Source organism: Perognathus longimembris, chromosome 3, assembly GCF_023159225.1.
Source record: "Perognathus longimembris pacificus isolate PPM17 chromosome 3, ASM2315922v1, whole genome shotgun sequence".
NCBI lineage: Eukaryota > Metazoa > Chordata > Mammalia > Rodentia > Heteromyidae > Perognathus > Perognathus longimembris.
The window spans coordinates 37,768,998-37,791,236 of NC_063163.1; the positions used below are offsets into that span (position 1 = coordinate 37,768,998).

Here is a 22,239-nt window from a genome sequence, read left to right on the forward strand (position 1 = left end):
AAAGAATCAAAAAAAAATGTCAAGCTTTTTAAGTTAGGTAGTTTGGTAGATAGGTTACTAACAATGTCAGGAAATTAAATAAGAAAACTGAATGGATTTAAATGGAAAGGCTACATTAGTTGTACATGCAGAATTTATAGTGATTTCAAATCACCCAGTTGGAAAGTGAAGCTGACATTTATTAGGCAGCTACAACTGAGAAAGGGATTCTTTACATACATCTTCATATTTGATCACTGCAAGCTTCTGACTGAGGTCAATCATGTTCCTATTTTATAAGTGAAAACAGAGACTCATAGTTAAAAACAGCCCTTGCTATTTCTACTCTGCCATCTTTGGAAGGAAACACAAAGAATAAACAGAAAAGAGCAGTTAGAGGTCAGAAGCTGAAGATAAGGCACAGATATTAACTTAGAGATGAGACTTAAAGCAGTAGGAATAGATAACTCTTCTTAGTGAATGAGACAGAGGGAATAGAACAGAACCTCCAGGTGCCCAAAGTATTCCTCTGGAGCTAAAAGTGTTCTTCTCTATGACATGAACCAGAAGGAGCTAGAAGAAAAGTTCATATCAATGAAATCAGAGTTAAGCATATGCATAGGATAAAGCATAGCATTAAGGATAAAGATACCAATTAAATAATAGCATTTAAACCTGCTGCATGTCAACAATAGAAAATACTGTGGGAAAATCCAGACTTACCGTTGGATCCTGGGTCTCTCTGAGTTTGTGTGTAAAAGATAACAATTTATTCAGTGCTTCCTGAGGTATATTTGGGACCTAGTTTATGAGAGAATTGAGGAAAAACAGGAATAATAAATTGGGAAACCTGATCAGTCAACCAGAAATGAAGACTACATAGCAAATGATACCAGAATTAAATTTTTGCAAAGACTCTGATTAATGATTACGCACTTAACTTATGAATAAAGTTGCTAAGCCAATTTATCAGTAAACACTTAAGCCTCAGCTTTCCATTAAAAACCCGGACAAACAAATAGAGCTGTGGCTCAAGTAGTAAAGCACTAGCCTTTACCACAAAAGCTCAAGGACAATGCCCAGGCCCTGAGTTCATGCACCAGGACCAGTGCACAAATACAAAAATAAATAAAAGTTTAAAATCAGGCAAATAAACCCATGACACTTTTTCACCCATAGAAAACAAAGGAAACTCTGAATTTTTAAAATGGCATATAGTGTGGAAAAGTTATAATTTCCTGTTTTATTAGCTTCATAGTATTTCTTTAAGCTCTTATTTAGGCATTTCCTTACTGAAATAAAATTCCTTTATTTAGTACAAAATTTAAATATGTCTACTAAATGACATATGCTATGCTAGTGTAAAGAATGGATGTTCAAGGTGCCTATTTTTCTCAAAGACTTTCAAAATATGTACTTGAGAGCCATGATCAACCTATCAATGAACTCTGAAAAGATCTGTCCAAATAATGAACATTGATTTTAACTCGGACAAAGTTTAATGTGATTAAATATTCAATAAAACTTTTTTCAAGTGACAAATACTTCCAATTTTAATTAAAAACACCAGAGAGAAATGCTTAAATAAGGGCTGGCAAAACATAACCATTTCAAAAGACTACTTACTGCTCAGGATTTATTTGTTCATTTAAATAGTTGTCAAATTATCCTCATTTTCAGATGAAGAAACCACAACTATGGTATTTATTTACCCTAGACCTAAAAGCTAAGATGTAGGGAGACTATGTCTGCTATTTCAAAGAGAATGAATGTATTTACATTAAAAATTAATTACTAGTGATCTAGAACAGCATTATCCAATAGAACTCTCTATGATAACGGAAATGTTCTTAATTTGTGTTGTCTAACAAGGTAGCTATATAGGGATGGCTACTGAAATGTGACTGAGAACCAGTTGTTCTTTCTTTATTAATTTAAATGTGATTAGTACTATTACAACAAATATTGCAGTTGTAGAATTTCTAAAGTGCTAAACATGTTTGGTTACAAACACTGAAATTAATAGAATACACACACACACACACACACACACACACACACACACACACTCACTTACTCTCCAGAAACCCTAGAGGCTACCAGATGACTGGTCAGGTGATTGTAAGATTTATTACAGCCTTGAGTCAGGATTGTGACAATTTGCTATTTTCTACAAAATCTAAGGAACTAAAATACATTTGGCCACACGTAAAAACAGTCAGCTCTGGCTGAGTATAAAGGAAATTGTAAGACTACACCCACAAAAAGGTAGAGGAGAGGTGACCTAGATCTGTGGTATTCAAAGTCTCCCTTGAAGACCAGCATAACATACATCACCCAGAAACTAATCCAAATGCAAACAGCCATATACCATCTACTGACTCAACATCTATGGACATGAGATCCGTTTTACCAATCTCTGACTTTGAAAAATATTAAAGTTTTAAAACTACTGATCTATAGCTCATATGAAGAAAATACCAAAAATGTTTAGCCCTACCCTAGCATGCAGTAGGGTGCTTGGTAAAAAGAACAGCTATAGATATTAGACTAGAGTTGGCCTAATTCTTACCATCTCCTTAATCACTTGGATTTCTTCACTTCTGACAAGTGGCTTCATATAATGGAAAAAGAACATGGTTAAGAATTCTGGTCCCAGCCACTGCTGTGTTGTGCTTCCAATAATAGGGGGTTCTGCCAAAGCGATGATTCTGAAGGAAGGGTGGATAGGAAAAATGGATCTAAAAGGAGAAAAAAAGGAAACACAAACTTTTCACATTAGAAGTTTAAGCAATGATGAACTTATCATTCTATTAATAATGCAAAAATGATTATCCAATCAATGGGGTTTCAAGAAAAAGTCAAACATCCTAAGATCCTAAGATTAAGAGAAATGAAGTAATTACTGGCTACTAAAAATTATTGTATATCATCTACTTATGAAACTCCAGCTCTTATCTAAATCACTGCTTTTGATGTGTTGCTCTGTCTGCTATAAATTCTCTCCAGAGTTCCTTAAATTGGATGAAATTCCATCTAGTTCATATTTGTTACATAGATCCTTTCTACTTATTTATTTTAAATCCCCTGTCTTTCAAGGAGCTAAGTCTATATCAACCACAGAAAGATCTCATAAGTAGCTGGAATTACAGGTATGAGTCACCACACCCAGCTGAAAGTTTATGACTTTTAAAATGATCTATTTAAAAATCTCTGCTAGGAAATCTAAGGAAGCATGTAGCTACTCTAGGACACACAAGAGAAAAAGATGACTTCCCACGGTTAGTGAAGTAACTTGAGTTGTTTTTGGATGAAAGACTAAAAATTCCTTGTTGTGATCTAATCATAGGATTGATGTTGCCAGTTTTTTTTTTTTTATCAATTTTATTAAAGAAAACCCAGCAGAAATATGTTTTTGCATGGTAATTCAGCTCTTGCTGAGAGGAAATAAGAGACAAAACTTAAACACTTGCCTAGATTTTTCAGAAAACAAAAATACAGCTATGTAATTAGCATCTCATCATTAAATATTACACTATAACTTCCTTCAGTTAAGAGATTATGTAGCTGGGGCTGTGAATATGGCCTAGTGGTAGAGTATTTGCCTCATATACAATTCCTCAGTACCACATAAATGGAAAAAGCCTGTATTGGCACTGTGGCTCAAGTGGTAAAGTGCTAGCCTTGGGCAAAAAGAAGCCAGGGATAGTGTTCAGGCCCTTAATACATGTCCCAGGACTGGCAAAAAAAAAAAGAAAAAAAAAGGGAGATTATGTAGCTATAATACCAGGAGGTAGAATATTTGTGGAAAGAATCAGATGGAGGAGTTCAGATTTTTAAAAAATGGCAGAGCCACTAAATTCCTGGCTTTACAATCTGTAATTTCAAAGGCCACATTTTAATTTGTAAGCCAGGGAGAGCAATTTTAGAAATCACCATCTGCAGGATCTCAATGAATTTGCAAGGACTACCAGATCCTTTCATTTCTCTAGGTTTAAAAAGAAAATATAGCCAGGTGCTGGTGACCCATGCCTGTAATCCTAGCTACTAGGTGTCTGAGATCTTAGGATGATGATTCAATGACAGCCTGGGAAGGAAACTCCACAAGACTCTTATCTCCAGTTAACCACCAAAAAGCTCAAAGAGCAGCTGGACTTAAGTGGTAGAGCGCTAGCCCTGAGGACAAAAGGCCCTGAGTTCAAGCTCTAGGATTAGCACAAAAAAAAAGTTAATAAAAAGATATGTTTATATTCCAATAGGGCCTGGGGAATGACTTGTCCCAAAAAGATGTTCTAGAAAAACAGGGAAGGATAAAACCTTGGATAGTTCCTAAAAATCCAGGATAACATGGTCCCTTGGACTGCTAGTGGTTGACTAGTTATAGACTAGAAACTGGGCATTGGAAATTGTAAAATCGGAGCATTAAGAGTCAGATTATTTTCCACTTCAGCTAAGTGGTTTGCTATATACAGATGACTCTACCTCTGCCACCAGCCTACCCACAAATGTTCATCTTTGATCCTTCTGACACCTAGTTGGGAAAAAACAAGGTGGGAGGCACAAAAGTCTGGTTTGGCTGCATGAAATTAAAGCTGCAGTTTAGCTTTTCATTTAAGATGGTTTGATGAGAAAATCAGAGAATAAACAAAGTCAAAATCAAATAGGCTAGACATGGGAGTCCAATTTACATGGTTAAACCAAGAAAGAAGGAAGAACGTGCTAAAGCTGTGTTACAAAGGGAGAACCAGAAGAATAACTAAAATAGGAGCTAGTTAGGTGGTCTGAATTTAAAGTAAAGGTCATTGCCTGGGACATACATTGTCAAAGGCTTTTTAGCAAGGGCTCTCACAAATCTGAAGGTAGAAGTTTCTGAGACATTTGATTTGGTGGATAGAGAAAAGTGTAGGCTGACAATAAAAACAGCCATCAAACCACTGAATAACAGGAGGAGAAGGACTTTCCTGAACCTCTCTGTATCCCCAGGTTCCCCGTCCCTGAAAGTTTTGTTACAAACAAATACGTTATAATGCAAGTCATTTACTGGTGCTAAGTTCTCTAGGTCTGAAAGAGAGCAGAGGACGGAAGGATGGACCCTGTACTTTAGGATGATTTGACAAAGTGGTAGATAATTCAAAGGCTAGAGAAGTAATGCCTAAAAAATGGGAAACAAAGAATAGTATGGTGGCTCATGCCTGTAATCCCAGCACCCAAGAGGCTGAGACAAGGAGGATCATGAATTTTAGACTAGACTGAGCTACACAGAAAGATCCTGTCTTCAATATGAAACAAAACAAAGAAACGCTGATAAGTTTAAATGAACATTTAATTTCGTTGCAATGTAACAATGGCAACAAAACAATCAATGAAATAAAAGATATGTCTTATCTCCAAATAAATTGGCATTATTTCAAAAGAAGAAAAAGTATTTTAAAATTAAATTCCTCCAACACAAAACATCAAAGAACCAAGAGCCCCCTCAACAAGTAGGCTAAAGACTTAAAAAGAGCCTTCTCTGATAAGGAAATGAGAATGGCCAAGAGACACATGAAAAAGTGCTCAGTATCACTGGCCATAAAAGAAATGCAAATCAAAACAACATTGAGATTCCATCTCACCCCAGTAAGAATGTCCTATATCAAGAAAACTAACAATAACAATTGTTGGAGGGGATGTGGCCAAAAGGGAACCCTACTTCATTGTTGGTGGGAATGTAAACTGGTTCAGCCACTCTGCAAAGCAGTATGAAGATTCCTCAGAAGGCTAAACATAGAGCTCCCCTATGACCCAACAGCCCCACTTTTGGGCATCTACCCAAAAGATTACAAGCAAGAACACACTAAAGTCACCAGCACAACAATGTTCATCGCAGCACAATTTCTCATAGTTAAAATATGGGACCAACCCAGATGCCCATCAGTAGACAAATGGATCAGGAAAATGTGGTACATATACACGATGGAATTTTATGTCTCTATCAGAAAGAATGACATTGCCCCATTCATAAGGAAATGGAAGAATTTGAAAAAAAATTATACTAAGTGAAGTGAGCCAGACCCAAAGAAAGATGGACTCTATGGTTTCCCTCATAGGGAATAGTTTGCACAGGTTTAGGCTAGTCACAGCAGAGGATCACAAGAGCCCAATAGCAATGTCCTTATGAATGCATAAGATGATGCTAAGTGAAATGAACTCCATGTTACGGAAACGAGTGATATGTCACTGTTGTAATTACTTTCAACGTGCTGTGTGAAACCATAGCTTTTTTTCTTGATGATCCTCTGTAGCCCCTTCCTGTGACTGTCCCCACGTTATCACTGTATCTCCTCTGAGTACCCTGGATACTGTATATACTGGCATTAAAACTACGGAAGTGAAAGGGAATATCAAAATTGGGAGACAAAGGATAAAAAGACAAACGACTCCAAAAGCAATACTTGCAAAACCATTTGGTATAAACCAATGGGGCGGGGGGGAATGAGGGAGGAGGTAACAAACAGTATAAGAAATGTACCCATGGCCTAACCTATGAAACTGTAATCCCTCTGCACATCACTTTGACAATAAATAAGTGATTATTTTTTTAAAAAGTAGTTTAAACTGATTTTTTAAATAGAAATCAATACATTGCTTATGCCTGTGTCCTAGCTCTTTAGGAAGAGGACACTTTAAGGCCACCCCATTCAAAAAAAGTTCTGCGTTCCTATCTTAACTCCTGTCATGTGTCATGTCAGTTATACAGAAGCATAAATATGAGGATCATAGTATAAGCTACAGGGGCAACTAGTGAGACCCTATTTGAAGAACCAAAAGCAAAAGGGCTAAAAGTATGAATCAAGCACTAGTATATATAGGTAACAGGCATGAGGCCTTGTGTTCAGTACTGCCAAAAGAAAACAAGTAGTATACTAAAAAAATAAAAATACTGGATATGTTTATGGATGTAAGTATAAGGTTTTTGGTTTTTGTCTTGTTTGTGTTTTGCCTGTGCTGGGGCTTGAACTCAAAGTCAGGGCTTTTGTACTCAAGGCTAGCACTCTACCACTTAAGCCATTGCTCCACTTCAAACTTTTTGGTGGTTAACTGGAAATCAAAGTCTCATGTACTTTCCATCCTGGGCTGGCTTTGAACTACAATCCTCACATCTCAGCATGAGCCTATTCCATTTATATAAAACTAGAAAACATAAGTGCATATTTATACACACATATATATACATACACATATATACACATACACATACACACACACATACATATACAGAGACAGACAGACACACAGAGAGACAAAGAGACCAAAAGATCTCTAGGGATAGAAGAAAATGAGAAGGGGCAGAAGAGAGGGATCTCTCTGATCCTATGGGAATCTGATTCTTAGCGATTATAGTTATATTCATTGGTTGTGGTGATGGTTTCGTGGCATATAGAAATGCCAAGAGTTGTGAAACTGTACACTTTAAATATGTTAACAACGTACCAATTATACCTCAATAGAACTTTTAATTTTTTTTAAAAGACTTTAATAGACCCCAGCCCTTTGAAGAATTATATGGCATATTTCTGTTGAATATACACTAAGAAACTTGAAAGAATGAAGTATAATTATCACAATTTTGAAGAATATCAGGACTTTGAGATTGGTCTTCTATGCTATTCTACTAATGTTCTATTTCAAAACCTTGACATCACAAATTCTGAACACAGGCCACAGGCTTTTTTCTTCTATGCAATAAAGAAAACTGAATGGATATCTTCCTTAATATATCTCTATGCCATGTAAAATCTTTATGCCATATAATATTTGGAATAAAGCAGATGCTAAGTAAATAAATGTGTATTGCTACTTCTAGTAAATATAGTAAGAGCCTTTTTTGAACACCTTTTGAAACAAGAACAAATGAAAAAAATTGATAAAAACTGAAAATGTTAGTCTCTTATCCCAAAGCTAGTCTAAACCTGGTTTTGCCTGAATTTGTGTGAGGAAGTACATTCCCTATATCAAAAAGACAAATTCAGACCATACAATAAAATAGTAATTATACTCTGCATGGGCACAGGGCTTAAGGACTGTTTCTTAAGGATAACAAATATTCAGGGGCTGGGAATGTGGCTTAGTGGTAGAGTGCTTGCCTAAAATGCATGAAACCCTGGGATTGATTCCTCAATACCACATAAACAGAAAAAGCTAGAAGTGGCTCTGTGGCTCAAGTGGTAGAGTGCTACCCTTGAGCAAAAAGAGAAGCTCAAAGACAGTGCCCAAGCCCTAAGTTCAAGCACCAGAACTGCCAAAAAAATAAAACCTGAAAGTGGAAAAAATATATTCAGAATTATTTTCAAAAATCAGAATTTCCTTAAGGCTTTTTGTTCCAAAAATCAAACACAAAGATTTGAGTATGAACTCAAGGATCTGTTAAAAATTTATATGGTCTAATTTGTTAAGAAAAGAGATGCTGAGGTTTCTGCAGAAGTATGAAAGAATGCTTACATACTGTCTTCAAACATGGATAACCGCAAAAGCAAAAGGTTCTGTGGAATCTAGTCTATTAAGAACTGTTTTCCTATGTGCAATTATAGGCCATCATTTTCTCCCAAATAAGTTTCTTATTAAAGGAAGCAGTTCTATTTTGATCCTTATTTCCTGTGAGAAATTCAGGCATTGTAAGTATGTGTGGCCATCACACAAATCTCCACATTAATTCATTCTTGGTATTTCACAACAATATAAATTTCTAACATTTATAAATGTGTCCTACGCATTTGCCCACCTGCACAGTATTAAAGAAGAATTATTTAACAATGGAGGTGGGCAAGGGTCAATTGCTTAGAAAGTGGGTTTCACCTGCTGAAGTTAAAAAATTGATAGCACACAGCCAGCAGAAGTTAATGATGAGATCCTATGCCATCAGACTTGCCTTTAAAAGACACTGAACTATCCCTAATTAATAGGCTTATACAAGGCAATATTGCTAGCCCAGAATTCTACCTACAACTGCATCAATAGAATTCTTTTTTTTTCAAGTGTCAGCGATTTATTAATCAGTGTAATAAATCCAACAAACAAACATAATTATGTCATGCATTTACAGGAGCTATTTCCTGGTGAAGTGGAAAATTGTACGCATGGCTTCTGAAAGACCTTCATTTTAAGCAGCTTTATTGTGAGGGTTTTTTTTCATTTAGAAGTCTGGGCCTTCTTCGGTTTGCTGTAGTCCACATTCACAGAGTAGAACTTGTACTGATCATTGGGACCCAGTTTGTTCCAGGGTTCTGGGTTATTCTTCCTGTCCCAACTTACATCTGGATTGAACAGGGCCAGGCGAGTCACATACAGTGCTGCTCCAGTACCTCCCGCTCCAATAAACACAAAGAGGGGGATCAAGCTTGGATGTTTCTTGGCCTGGTTGATGATCTGATGGAGCATGTTTGCAGCAGATGCCTGACGTTAAAAGAATAAAACTTCCAGGCGCGAGACTTACGCCTTCTCTGAACCTCTACCAATAGAATTCTATTTACCTGAATTCTCTAAACTTTATCCCCAGATTAAGATTCACTCATTCAAAAACATTTATTATATTATCTCCTATGCGCTACATACTATGACCTTAGAAACAAAGAGATGAAGCACAGAAGCAAGTCAGAGTACTGATGGCATCCAAGTCCCAGGTTCTAGTTTTCCTCAGATCTAATTTTATCCTTGCCATTCATTTTACCATGTGAGGTACCAATAAATTTCCTTTTGAACTACCTTGAAATTTTTTGCTACTTATAACAAAAGAAATCCTACCAGACACACTTATGAAGCTGTTCTGATGTGGAAGCAGAGGCAGGCATTTAAATTTACAAAATTTGGTCTAGAAGCAAAGACATTATTAAATCTGCATTACCATCACAGTATTTAGATTTGACAAAAATCATCCAATTGCTGTAAAGTCAACTCTCAAGAGACATTACTCCACAAATCAGTATAAGTCTGTTGTTTTTTTTTCCCATTTCTTTATTGTCAAACTGATGTACAGAGAGGTTACAGTTTCATACATAAGGCAGTGAGTACATTTCTTAAATTCTGGTCTCTCGGAGTTAAATTTATTTGTGCAAGACTATGGAAGCAATTTATGGCAGCTTCACCTGACACAACAGCCCTGACACCATCTTCATTCCTCTAAAATCCTTCCTCTTAAAAAACAAAGCAAAATTTTCTTTGTCATCCTACCTCTGAACTTTTTTTCTATCTTAAAATCAACTATAAAGAAACCATTAATAAAATTAAAATGAAAGCCAAGTTTTTTTTAATACTATAAAATAAGTCTCTGCTGAACTTCAGTTTTGTGATTAAGTACAGAAATGAAGAGGCACTTTGGGTCATGAGTTTCTAGTAGTAGCTCATAATGCTAATGACAAGAATGAAATTAGATATGGATAGAATATAGAATCAATTCAAGCCAGATAGTAGGTCATATTCACAAGAACAACGTGTGAAACAAATTAATTTTCTTGCTCAGTACAAATTTCTGCTTTTTATAGTGTTTTATGTTCCTTTTGTCAAGCTGTTAAGCAATAAATGCAATAACAAGATGTTACCCAATAAACAACCTTGAAAGAAATAATGTCAACTGCCTTAGAAGTATCTAGTTCATTATGATCATAAAAGAAACCATATTCATTCTCAGAAAGACAAAAATGGGTTTCTAAAGTAAACCAAAGTTAACCAAGAAGAGCTAAAGAAACTTACAAGTAACCTATACCTAATAGCAGATTAAAATGTTTACAATCACATGAAAACTTTGCTTCTTGGTTACAAATGACGAGCTTAGAAGGAACAGAATCAGGTTTTCAAGTAGTAGAAACACTTTAGACAAGATAGCAGAATAATTGTTAGAACAGCTTGTCTCAGAAAAGTTAATAAAGGCCCAACAAAATGACAGAATATAAGAGAAGAATATAAGAATATAAGAGCCTGGCTTGTATGAGGACCTCAGTTAGATTCTTAACACCATAAGAGTGAATGTTTAGAAGACAGGGAGGGAATGGGAGGGAGGGAAGGAGGGACAGAGACAGAGAGAGAGGTTAAGAAATGAAAATTAGTTGGATGCTGGTGGCGCATGCCTATAATCTTAGCTACTTAGGAGGCTGAGATCTGAGGATTATGGTTCTATGCCAGTTTGGGCAGAAAAGTTTTTGAGGCTCTTATCTTCAATTAACCAGCAAAATACTGGAAGTGGAAGTGTGACTCCAGTGGTAGAGTGCAAGAACGTGAGACCCTAAGTTTATGCAAAGAGAAGGAATGAAAATTAGAAATTTAGCCCAGCAAGTACAACACATCTAAATAATTTAAGATTTATAAAGAAAAAACACAGGAAACCAGGGACACTGAAACAGAGAAAAGTCTAAGATGATATGACATAGGTTCATACAAGTAAAAAGAACAAGTTCAGATTAGGTCAGACCATACAAGAATACACCAGAGGAAAATGATGAAATTAATAAAACATGTGATTGATAAACATGAAACATGTTTGAATATGCTGAGAGGAGAGTTCCACAAGAGGAAGCATTTGGGGTGAAAAAGTGATACAAAGAAAAGTCAGGTCCTCTTCTGTGTTGCAGACTTTATTCTAACATTCACATCTGTATTGTAATTATTTAGTTATTTATGCCTTTCATATGTAGTTAATTACTAACTAAAATAAAACAGGATGCATGACTAAAGGGAAAATGATTATAATATACTAAGTGGCTCAGCAGGATATAGCCTTTATGATGGCATAATAAAATGCATTATGCTTTTGCTCAATAAAAACTGAGCTAAACAAAATAAAGTAACTCTTCAGGAAGAATGGAGAAAAGCATGCATGTGTAGTGAAAAGAAAGGAGGTATAAGGCCTGATCCTTAATTCTCTATGTAGAAAATCTATATATAATTTTTACCCCTGTGCCAGTACGTGGAGTTTGAACTCAAGGCTTGAGGCTATTGATCAGCTTATTTGCTCACAGCTGATGCTCTACCACTTGTGTCAAGCCTCTAGTACTGGCTCTCTTCTGGTTAACTGGAGGTACAACTCTCAGGTATGTTTGCTTCAGCTGCCTCCAAACTGAGCTTTTCAAATCTCAGCCTCCTGAATAGCTAGGATTACAGGCATGACTCCACTGGTGGATAACTACAATTTCTATCACTAAAGAAATATCAATGAGGCTGGGGATATGGCCTAGTGGCAAGAGAGCTTGCCTCGTATACATGAGGCCCTGGGTTCAATTCCCCAGCACCACATATACAGAAAATGGCCAGAAGTGGCGCTGTGGCTCAAGTGGCAGAGTGCTAACCTTGAGCAAAAGGAAGCCAGGGACAGTGCTCAGGCCCTGAGTTCAAGGCCCAGGACTGGCCAAAAAAAAAGAAATATCAATGAAAACATATTGTTTAGTGATAAAGAGGTAACTCACAAAGAATTAGCTAAAAGTCAAGAACGTTTCTGGAGACTAGGAAATGGTTATATATAGATGGTTATAGTCAACTGATGAAAAGGGCTTGATTTTCTTTTCATAAATGGTTTGAAAAAGTCATTTGGGGGGCTGGGAATATGGCCTAGTGGCAAGAGTGCTTGCTTCGTATACATGAAGCCCTAGGTTTGATTCCTCAGCACCACCATATATAGAAAAGGCCAGAAATGGCGCTGTGGCTCAAGTTGGCAGAGTGCTAGCTTTGAGCAAAAAGAAGCCAGGGACAGTGCTCAGGCCCTGAGTTCAAGCCCCAGGACTGGCAAAAAAAAAAAAAAAAGTCATTTGAATCAAGTCTTCATTTCTCTATTTTATCAGAGTGACCTCTAGAGGTGGAGGCAAACTGTGTATGTATAGGGACACAGAGTCATCAGGTAAGTTTACAAGTACAGAAGAGACAGTATATGAACATGAGCATGACTTTCAAGATCACTCTGTTCCTAAAAGTGTTTTCATTTGCGAAATCATTTGTGACCATTAGGAAAAACTTGGGTCCTTTTCACACAAAAAGAGTTGCCATGTCTGGGACATTTGGCATGAGTACAATGCTCCTGGTGTCCTAAGGAAAACTTGCAGGCAAGCTTGCTGTGAGCTATTGCCCAATTGCTTTGATTCATCTGTTTGAAAAATACAAACTTTCCCGAGCAGTGAGTCACATGTAAATAATGTACAAAAGATGAGTGTTCTGTACTGAAGGTATGAAATGCCTACAGCTTGCCTACCTAAACATTCAAACTATTTTTGAGAGATAGAAGAATTTGATAATATCCTCTTTAGAATAAGAAGCAACTGTGTAATCAAGTGAACTTCTTAATAACATACAGGAAAGAAATTTAACATTTCCCTTCCAAAATAATTTCAACAGGCTTCTTTGTTTCATTTTCATATATGCAAACAAAGTAGTTGGATCATATTCATCCTCACGTAAACTCTCTGCTCATCCACCCCTACTGCTGGCACTTACCCCCCTCCCTAAGACAGAGCTTGTCAATATGGCAGCAAGCCCTTTGGGGAGAGCAGCTTCAATTAAATAAAGTCACATTAAGTTACTGGTTCTCCAATATGCCAATTTCTAATCTTGTTAAAACATTCATAGATTTCAGATGCTGACGGATGATGTCTGTAATTCTAGCCCTGTAGTATGCTGAGATTGCAGAGATCTTGATTCAAGACTAGCCTAGGCAAAACATTCAAAAGACCCTCCTCTAAACCAATAAGTGGGTGTGATAAGATATGCCTGTCATTCTTGAAATGAAGGAGGCAGAGATAGAAAAGACTGAAGTTCCAGGGCAGAAAAGCCTGTGATTCTTGATCTCAACGGAAGTGGCTAGGCATGGTGGTAAGCACCTCCTATACCAATAGTTGGATTAAAGTCCATATGTGAGACCCCATGTCAAAAATAACCAGTGTGAAAAAGGGGCTAGAAGCACGGTTCAGCAGTGGAGTGCCTGCCTACCAGGTGAAAGGCTCTGAGATGAAACTTCAATATTACTTACACACACACACACACACACATACACACACACACGAGAGACAAGCGTGCATGCATACACATATACACACTCCATAGAAATGCAATATGCATGAAAATAGCTGATATTTGCCAAACTTCCTCTAAGAGAAAGTACATGCAGCTGAAAAAAATATTTTCATTAATAGGTTTTATCCTAAAATTTTCAAACCTATTATAGAGAATTTGAAGGGAAAAATGCAAACACTTTTATTTCTTTCACCTAGATTTTTCCAGTTTTGAGAGGTTTTGTTTTTTTTTTAACACACTTGTGTTGTCATTCTCACTTGATCTCTGGTTTATGCATTTGTATTGACACATGTTCATGTCTTTCTTCCTTTTCTTTTTCTCTTAAATATTTGGAAATTGCAAACTTTTTTCTTAATTTGATTCTATACTAGCTCAGTAGGTTTTCTTAAGAATGGGAATATTCTCCTTTCTAACTGCAATGACATTATGATATTTGTAACCTTTTATAATTCTTTTATATCCATTTTCATTTTGTTTCTCGCTCCTTGAAATCTCAGCTGTTGCACAGTGTTTTCATCTCTGGAAGGAGACCTGAATAGGCCCCACTGGAAAACAGAGCATCCAGTTTCATACTGATGATATTGAGGAGACTTGCCCCAGTTAATTGTAAGAGCAGCTTTTGTTTTGCGGAGAAGATAATTGGCATGAGGTCAAAGCTGAACTGGTAGGGCCCACAGGAAGGATTACTTTCTTTAACCCACAGTTTACACACATGTTCAAAAGCAAGGCTGAGAATACAGTGAAAAGTAGGCAGTGACCTCAAGTTCTAGAGCGTTCTAGGCCATCACTATGTCCACCAAATTAATTCTGGCTTGACCTTAGGTTGAGCAACATAATGAGCAATACTGTTTGCAAGTTAACAATAATTGAACAGTAAGTGAAATCAAAATTACCTCTTCTGTAGCTGCTCATCAGACATTTGCAGCTCCTCTTTTAAACGCATGTAGCGGTCTTCTCTCAGGAGTCTTGAGCCATCATAGAGGCTGAGCTCCCGGTCATGGATTAGCCTAATGGGACAAGAGAATGTCAGGAAACAAGCTATTAACCAATTCCAAACACTGATATTATAAAGGCAGAGTCACTCAGTCAACATTTTATTGTGTTAACAGTAGTGGCATCTAACAATTTTGTTAGACGGACTTTTCAATTTTTTTTTTTTTTGGCCAGTCCTTGGCCTTGAACTCAGGGCCTGAGCACTGTCCCTGGCTTCCTTTTGTTCAAGGCTAGCACTCTGCCACTTAAGCCATAGCGCCACTTCTGGCCGTTTTCTGTATATGTGGTGCTGGGGAATTGAACCCAGGGCCTCATGTATACGAGGCAAGCTCTCTTGCCACTAGGCCATATCCCCAGCCTGGACTTTTCAAATTTTTAAGACGGCTACTACTTGAAATTATCCTTGGTAGAGGTGCTGTTTTTTTGTATGGAGAGCAGCAGTCATGAATACAAGTTGAGATTAGGAGAGAGAAGGAAGAGGAAGAAAAGAAGGTAGAGGACAAAAAAAGAAATAGCTGAGTGATAACCATGAGGTATTAATGATCAAGTGAGGCATACATTCCTGAGTTTAATGTAACTTCTAAGGGGAAAACATTATCAAAATTATTTCTACCTTTGGAAATACATGATTTAAGATACGAAAAAAGTCTAGATAATGAAGTGTATATTCTGCTATTTCATGGTTCCAGCTTTGCACAATATAAAATGTCTCTCAGGTACTGTGATGTCTGACGCATATCAACGACTAAGTAGGCCAATGCCCATGTTAGAAGTGCCTCATAAGCCTTCTCCTGCTGGAAGGAGACAGACTACAATGTGGAGGTTAAGGATGTGGATAGTGAAGTCAGTCAGGTCTGGGTTCAACCCAGCTCTGCATCTTATTTACTGAATGATTAGGCAGGGGAAAGCCACTCCATCTCTCAGAACTTTTATCACTTATAAAATTAAGTTAATAAGAACAACCTCATTGGAATTGCTGTGAAATTTAAATAGTCAATGACACATGGATATATAATAATGGTTGTTCTCAATTGAATGCACATCAAAATCTTCTGGGAAGTGTTTAAAAATGCCAATGCTCACCTTAGCATGGACCAATTACATCAGCATTTGTGAAGTGAAGGTGGTATCAGTATTTGTAAGTGTCCAACCTACAAGGTAGGAATGTGAGCCATACCTTTGGCCCCTTGTTTGGCATCTTGAATTATACTTAGTAACTGCATCTTGTCAAAGAAAAATATTAATGTATGGATATATTCATATTTAAATGTTAATAAGAAATTACAATGAAAAATAGCTTCATAGCAATTTTTTTAAAGATGAAAACCAGATAGTTGAGAAAACGACTTATTCTATTTATTTGATCCCTTCCAATAAGTCAAAGTTATAAGTCAAAGGTCTACAATGTAGAGCAACAAAATAAAACAAAAAATTAGTAATGAATGCCCTAAAATAACAAGGTAGGAAATGTCCCTCAAAAGTTCTACATGGAACATATTATCTAAATATTTTATTGAACAAAAGTTTCAGGGGCTGGGGATATGGCCTAGTGGCAAGAGTGCTCGCCTTGTATACAAGAAGCCCTGGGTTCGATTCCCCAGCACCACATATACAGAAAATGGCCAGAAGTGGCGCTGTGGCTCAAGTGGCAGAGTGCTAGCCTTGAGCAAAAAAGGAAGCCAGGGACAGTGCTCAGCCCCTGAGTCCAAGGCCCAGGACTGGCAAAAAAAAAAAAAAAAAAAAAGTTTGTGTGGATGCTTTATCTTCACCTACACTAAAAAAACAAATGGTCACAAAAATGTTCGTCTGTACATACCAAGTAAGCTTTGCTATTCATTTATCATATAACCAAATAAAGAGTGCTTATTTTAGCTGGGTGCTCACTCCTGTAATCCTAGTTACTCAAGAGGCTGAGATCTGATGATGATTGAGATTTGAAATCACCTTTGGCAGGAAAATTCAGGAGACTCTTATCTCCAATTAGTCACCCAAACCTGGTGGTAGTGCTGGAGGCTCAAGTGGTAGAGTGCTAGCCTTGATGAAAAAAGAATTTTTTTAAGCTCAGGGACAGCACCCAGGCCCTGAGGTTAAGCCCAGGACAGGCATGCATGCATATGCATGCATACACACACACACACACACACACACACACACACACACACACACACACGCCAATCAAAAAACAAACCACAAGGGCTGGGAACATGGCCTAGTGGTAGAGTGCTTGCCTTCCATACATGAAGCCCTGGATTTGATTCCCCAGAACCACATATATTGAAAAAGCCAGAAGTTGCGCTGTGGCTCAAGTGGTAGAGTGCTAGCCTTGAGCAAAAAAGAAGCCAGGGACAGTGCTCAGGCCCAGAGTCCAAGCCACAGGACTGGCAAAAACAAAACAAAACAAATAAAAAACAAACCACATTTTAAATTAAAACTATGTATTTTTCACTCTCCAAATGAAGACTCTAAGATCAACCAATAACACAGACCTGTAAGGAATTTGTAATCAGTGAAGCTATGACTGACAAAATGTAGAAACTTCAGCTGTGACATTTGTGGCATATGTAAATCTACCTATAAAATATCTCTCAAAATTACTAATAAATAGTTTTCTTTTTCTCAGCTTTTATACATAGAGCTCTGCTATGGCAGTAGTATTTCCTAAACTGTCATGCAAAGATTTGCTGAAATGTGTTTGTAACAAAAAATAATCTGTCATTATACTTGGATATAGAAGTTTTAGTTTCTATATAACTCTATTTTGAAATAGAGTTCCATATCAGTTGCTCATGTGTGTGTGTGTGTGTGTGTGTGTGTATACACACTAAGGTCTGTGGGTACACATGTGATTCATCACAAACCTCTGCAACACAGCAAGCGTGCCAGCATTGACTCGGTGAATGCCATCCAAGAGGACCAGCTTGCCTTCCAGGGCAGCATTCACAAGGGGTGAGGACCGCCAGGCAGTGTCTCCATTGGGAAGAGTGTATCTCTGCTGTAGCAGATCCCGTGCTGTCATATCCTAAATCCAATCCCCCCCGCCCAGCAAAGAAAACACACAATTAGCCTTTAAGACAGGGATGGGAGCTTGTTTAACTTGATAGTCACCTCTCTCCCTGCATACTATTTCCTGTAATAACTAGAAAGTCATTCTCTCAAATCCACCAAAAAGAAAGATCTTCAGAAAGCCTTAGGGCCTTTTTTCCTATTACATTTCACATACTATGTAAGGATGAGAGATCCCACACCCTCTTCTTTTAAGATGTCCATTAAGATAATGACAATAATTTCTACTTGACTCTAATGGAATTTAACTCAATCAGCTCTATTACTTGAAAGGAACAATGTATGAATTCCATTTTCAAATGAGATGCTATGCAAACTAAACACTCAGAGGCACTTAACAAAAATGTGCAATTTCTTCCAGTTGATGGGTTCTCCTGAAAAGCCATGCAAGAGTCTATCCAGGGACTTGTGAAAGCAGTTTAATGATGGAGGAAATGGAGGAGGACAGGCACCAGATGAGGTACAGGAATTGGGAAACAATAGCATGGCACTTAGAAGCAATTTTTGAAAGCACAAACACAATGTACTAGCCCTAAAATAGTGTAACAGGTTTAAGCAAACTATTAATAGTTGTGGTATATAAAAGCTATCCGCTATAATATAATCTGAACACCACATAATCTGAACATTTTTTTTCTTACATGTTCTTAATGTTGGATGCAGTAACTTATATTTCTGTAATTGACTTCAGATATATTTTGTTCAACTTACATCAAATAAAAGCTAAATTTTCATGTTTTTAAAAAAAAATAAAATATTTTATAAAGTCAGTGATAACCACTCCAAGTTTTAAGCAGATGAATAACTTCATAAATTTGCTTATTTTAGCAATGGCAATAAATCTGTATTCAAGCCACATCAAAATGTCTTATTTTTTCAATGCTCTTACTATACAATGATACTGACTTCAAAATATGAATGGGCTTGCATGAAAACATAAACACTGAAAGATGAATAAAGTAACATTGATCAAGATATATGGTACTCATAAATTTACATGTTAAATTGAAACCCTTTTGGACAAACATTTAAAGATAATTAAACAAGAATAAACAAGTAGAAAAAAGAAATATGAAGATGTTTTAAATCTTTATGAATTGAACACTAAAACAAGCATAGCTAAAGATCTCAATACTAATAATTCTAGAAAAGCATTTATTATACAATTAGGTCACAACATGTCTTAGAAAATAAACCCATAACATGGTATAAGGTTGGTTTGAAATCAGAGATACAGAACAAAACATCTGTGGAACTTTTAAATATATATATAAGCCTAAGTCTCACTGTCCTGAAGATTATGATGGAGTAGGTAAACCCACTTTTTTATTAATTTACTTTATTGTTATTATAGAGGTGATATACGGAGGGGTTACAATTACATGATAATCCCATTTGTCTATTAACATCACTTGAGTGACTCTGATATGTTTCCTAGGCAGGACACTGCTTTGTAAGACATTAGGTTGGTGTAAATCTTAGTCTCATTCTTTATACTTACATTCTAATAGGATCTACAAGTTGCACAAAGATACATAGGCTACTCAACAAAACCACCGAAAACCAAAAGTAAAATGAAACATTAAGGGAAGAATAGGCCTTGTTCCTTTTAAAAACTCCTTATGTAATTCAGAGATGGTGGCAGGTCTGTGCAAAGAAATGGACAGATGTGAACTTTGAAAATCCTCCCTCCAGACTGAAAACAGATGATATCCTTGTTCAACCAAGTTTTAGGAAGTGACGCTGTGCCTCAAGTGGTAGAGCACCATCCTTGAGCTGAAGAGCTCAGGGACAACACCCAGGCCCAGAGTTCAAGCAAGCCCAGTAACAACAAAAAAAGGGCAAGTTTCAGTCTTTTAGTTGGTTGGGCTGCGGAAGGAGATAACGCATGCCATGACTCTGGCCAAAAAGGTTCAGAGTCCTCAGGAATTGAGGGTAGCAACTGGTAAATTTTTTTTTTTTTTTTTTTTTTTTTTTTGGCCAGTCCTGAGCCTTGGACTCAGGGCCTGAGCACTGTCCCTGGCTTCTTCCCGCTCAAGGCTAGCACTCTGCCACTTGAGCCACAGAGCCGCTTCTGGCCGTTTTCTGTATATGTGGTGCTGGGGAATCGAACCTAGGGCCTTGTTATCTGAGGCAGGCACTCTTGCCACTAGGCTATATCCCCAGCCCGGTAAATATTTTTTTTAATCTTTTAAAATTTTAAGAGATAAAGGGCCATTATGTGTAGTGCCTAAGGACTACAGTGTATATTTAAAAATCAAAATTTTGTATTCAGAATTTATTTCAATAAAGAGAAGATTTCAGTTTATACCAACACACCCAGATTCACATGTTTGTGCTCACTATGAAAAAGTATTTTATTATCTTATTAATTTATAAAGTGTTTACATTACTTGCTTCATTCAAGTGAGTAAATATTTACTAAAACAGATGATGAGAAAGACACATAGTACACTGAGTTCTTCTTTTCCAATCTAGCAGTTGGAGACTCCCTTGTATTTACTGAGGTAAAGTGAAATAATTATTTGTTGTTATACCACAAGCTGTAACAGATCAATATAGCTCAGTGCTACTAATGCCAACCACAACTACAGAACAGAAATAGCTTTCTTTTCTTCCATCTTCTGAGTGATAAGGAAAATAGCTTAGTTCTCTCACCTAAACTGTGTATAATCTCAATTTAAGAGTCATTCTTTGTTTCTAATATAACTCTGAATTAAAATAAAAATTTTTCTGAGGAAAAAAATGCTGTTTAATATAATCTCTTTGTTTTCATAAGAGCTTACCTCCAAGGGTAAACACTACAATTTTTCATAAAGAAATTGGTCTTATTTTCCCAAATATTAGTTAAATTTCAGAAGTTTTTTTTTAATTGGTGAAGTTATTTCAATTGTATAAGATCAAGGAACAATTGGAACATAAAACCTAACAGAACAATTTTCACATAGTCTGAATAGACTAGTGATATGAATTAATTTTAAGTCATACGCTCATCTTTAAAAGTTACACAAGGGGCTGGGAATATGGCCTAGTGGCAAGAGTGCTTGCCTCGGATACACGAGGCCCTGGGTTCGATTCCTCAGCACCACATATACAGAAAATGGCCAGAAGTGGCGCTGTGGCTCAAGTGGCAGTGCGCTAGCCTTGAGCAAAAAGAAGCCAGGGACAGTGCTCAGGCCCTGAGGACAGTGCTCAGGCCCTGAGTTCACTGCCCAGGACTGGCCAAAAAAAAAAAAAAAAAGTTACACAAGACAATATGTTGGAAATTAACTGTACAACTTGGGGGGAAGAGGGAAGGGAAAGTGGGAGAAAATAAGGACGGGGGTAATAAACTTGACAAGAATTGTACTCACTACCTTATGCATGTATAACTGTAACCCCTCTGTACATCATCTTGACAATAAAATTAAAATAAAAAATAAAACCGTTAACATTTTCAAATTTTTCTACTTAGATACAATTTTTAGTTCCCTAAAGTTATTGTTTAATATTACTAAATTATTATTAGTTACTACTGTTATATTAACATATACTGTATTATAATGTATACACATATTTATGCTACATCACACACACAATTTCCTTATTCTTCCTGCCTATATGCACATTTCTATTAGAAGATGAAAGGAAAACATGGTTTTAAAATACACATTTTATGGACATTTTGAATGTACAGTAATAAAAATCAAGAAAGACAAATGGTCCCATTTTGCATATATTTTCCTTGTCCCTGAAACCTCTGAACTTAAGAGGATAAAAATAGCACTAATTATATCATACCACCCAAGCCATTTCCTCTTTCTGCATTTCCTTAAAGAACTTCAGAACAACAGGACACAGAATTGAGGTCCTTTAGAGCTACAATTCTTTAACTTCAGCACCTCACATTCATTCAGATCCCTAGAAAACACTCTTCTATTGCTTAAGATTCTGTCATCAAGAATTACATTCTCTTCTTTTGCAACAGAGGAACCCAACTAAAAGCAAAAATGACCTAATAAAATGAGAAGCATAATTACATGAAATGTGTCAGAAAATACAGATTTAAACCTTAAAGCAATTATATGCCTTAAATATTTTTAGAACTTTTGAGTAGTCTAAGGTAATTTTTCTGAGACTCTAGAGAAATCCAGCAATAGTTATTTAAATTTGTAACTCCAGAAAATGGTTGTGTGTTAG

The 22,239-nt window shown here is 36.7% G+C and overlaps 2 protein-coding genes across 2 annotated transcripts in view; both read right to left on the bottom strand.

Moving 5' to 3' along the window:
• The window catches only part of Vwa8 (von Willebrand factor A domain containing 8), a 258,527-nt gene that overhangs the window by 173,538 nt on the left and 62,750 nt on the right, over window positions 1-22,239 (bottom strand). Inside the window, exons 13-16 of the mRNA XM_048341294.1 lie at window positions 17,856-18,016; window positions 14,898-15,011; window positions 2,552-2,720; window positions 703-780 (exon numbers count right to left, since the gene is read on the bottom strand). Coding sequence (XP_048197251.1) covers window positions 703-780; window positions 2,552-2,720; window positions 14,898-15,011; window positions 17,856-18,016 — 522 coding nt within the window. The remainder of the gene's footprint in view (window positions 1-702; window positions 781-2,551; window positions 2,721-14,897; window positions 15,012-17,855; window positions 18,017-22,239) is intronic.
• On the bottom strand, window positions 8,988-9,466 carry LOC125348235 (cytochrome c oxidase subunit NDUFA4-like). Its single transcript, XM_048341295.1, has one exon. It carries the CDS (start codon window positions 9,394-9,396, stop codon window positions 9,148-9,150), a length of 249 nt encoding a protein of 82 aa, XP_048197252.1. The 5' UTR covers window positions 9,397-9,466; the 3' UTR covers window positions 8,988-9,147.

Coding starts and splice junctions, on each gene's coding strand:
- LOC125348235 (XM_048341295.1), bottom strand. CDS start 9,396: ATGCTCCATCAGATCATCAACCAGGCCAAGAAACATCCAAGCTTGATC.